This window comes from Setaria italica, chromosome VI (assembly GCF_000263155.2).
Source record: "Setaria italica strain Yugu1 chromosome VI, Setaria_italica_v2.0, whole genome shotgun sequence".
Taxonomy (NCBI): Eukaryota; Viridiplantae; Streptophyta; class Magnoliopsida; order Poales; family Poaceae; genus Setaria; species Setaria italica.
This window is the reverse complement of record NC_028455.1, coordinates 30,336,916-30,338,481: the sequence shown is the minus strand read 5'-3', so window position 1 is coordinate 30,338,481 and position 1,566 is coordinate 30,336,916. Positions and strand designations below refer to the sequence as shown.

Sequence of the window (1,566 nt, the reverse complement as noted above, 5' to 3'; positions counted from 1 at the left end):
TACATGTACAATGCACATACAGCACAACAGGGAGCAACAAAAAGACAAGAGAGCCACTGACAGATCACCGCCTCCGCCATGGATCAGGCATGGATGGAACTATCTACAATTTACAGCCTGCACAAGGAGGATGAGGATTGAGGAAGACGGTCACCTTGCTCTTGGCAATCTAGCACGATGCGAACCTCTTGATGAAAACAACAGCAGCTCAGCCCTTTGGTGGCTGCCGATCTTACTGATCCCTCCAACACGGAGCAAGCGGTTGTGCGGCTCCGGTCGCGAACCTCAGCAATTGGTTATTGCCGCTCTTCGCTACGCTAATGTACAGTTTACAAGTGAAGGAAGGGCACAATTCTTGAACATGCTTCACACGTCGATGAAACAGAGCTTGCCATCGATCCGGTTCTGCACTGCCTTGATGGCAGCGACTCGGGCAGCTGTGGCCGCTCTGTTTGCAGCCATGACGGCCTTGTTCACCTGCTCATCCACTCTTGGGAGGTGAACGGCGCTGACCGCAGCCCGTCGAGCAGCCTGATTGCGCAACGGAGCAGTCAGAATTACTGAAGCAGATAAGCATATCAATCGGCAATATGTGCTTGGGGAATTGCTGGATACCTGTAGTGAACGCTGAACAGCGGGGTCTGACAGAGGCAATGAGTTCTTCAGGATTCCAGAATCCCACTCCCCTGCTCGCTCATCGCTATTCCGAAATGCGTACATCCCGAACCCCTGCTTCTTCCCTTCGTGCCACGAGCCCTCGTAGCAGTGGCCATTGGCGAAGGTGTAGACACCGAAACCGTGGATCTTGTCTGCAAAGTACTCCCCCGCATACCGATCACCGTTCCTGCAGAGGATTTTGTTGTCGACAGGAACTAGTAGAATTAGCAATGGAACAGTTGGGAGGAATGAAATGTCGTCGATTGGGCACGAAAAGATGGGACCATTCCATTCCAATGTGATGCTTCTTACCTGAAATGGTAGGAGCCGAGGCCGTGCTTGACGCCGCCCTTGAACTCGCCGGCATAGGAGCTGCCGTCGGAGCAGGTCTGTGCGCCGATGCCGTGGCTCTGGCCGCCCGCCCACTCCCCCGCGTAGCAGTCCCCGCTGTAGAACCGGTAGACGCCGTGGCCGTGGCGGAGCCCCTGCCTGTACTGGCCGCGGTACCGGCTGCCGCGCGCCCAGCTCTCGACGCCGTAGCCGTCGTACTTGCCTTCCACCCAGTCGCCCTCGTACTTGCCCTTGCCGAATAAGCTGTAGACGCCGCCGCCGCTGCAGCGCCCGCCGTGGAACTCCCCCTCGTACCGGTCCCCGTTGCTGTAGAACTCCACGCCCTCCCGCACCTCCGCCGCCCCCTTCTTGCTCGCCCGGTGATGCTGCGGCTCCTCCCCCTCCGCCTCCCCGATGAACCACTGCACGGAGGCCGCTAGCGCCTGGGAGGCGCGCGCCCGGAAGGCACCCGCGCGGGCGCCGCGGAGCCGCGCGACGGCCGCCGACGCGGCGAGCGCGGCCCCCGCCGCGGCCGGCTACGAGCGCGAGGTGGTGGCTGCCTCCCGCCCCCGCGCAAGA

The 1,566-nt window shown here is 60.5% G+C and overlaps 1 protein-coding gene across 1 annotated transcript in view; it reads right to left on the bottom strand.

Annotated features, from left to right (window-relative positions):
- Positions 1 to 4: 4 nt before the first annotated feature.
- Positions 5 to 1,566, bottom strand: part of LOC101774789 (junctophilin-3-like) — a 6,130-nt gene continuing 4,568 nt past the window's right edge. The window contains 4 exon segments of the mRNA XM_022827773.1: positions 5 to 531; positions 616 to 844; positions 970 to 1,520; positions 1,522 to 1,547. Of these exon segments, the coding sequence (XP_022683508.1) occupies positions 367 to 531; positions 616 to 844; positions 970 to 1,520; positions 1,522 to 1,547 (971 nt within the window). The 3' untranslated portion in view covers positions 5 to 366.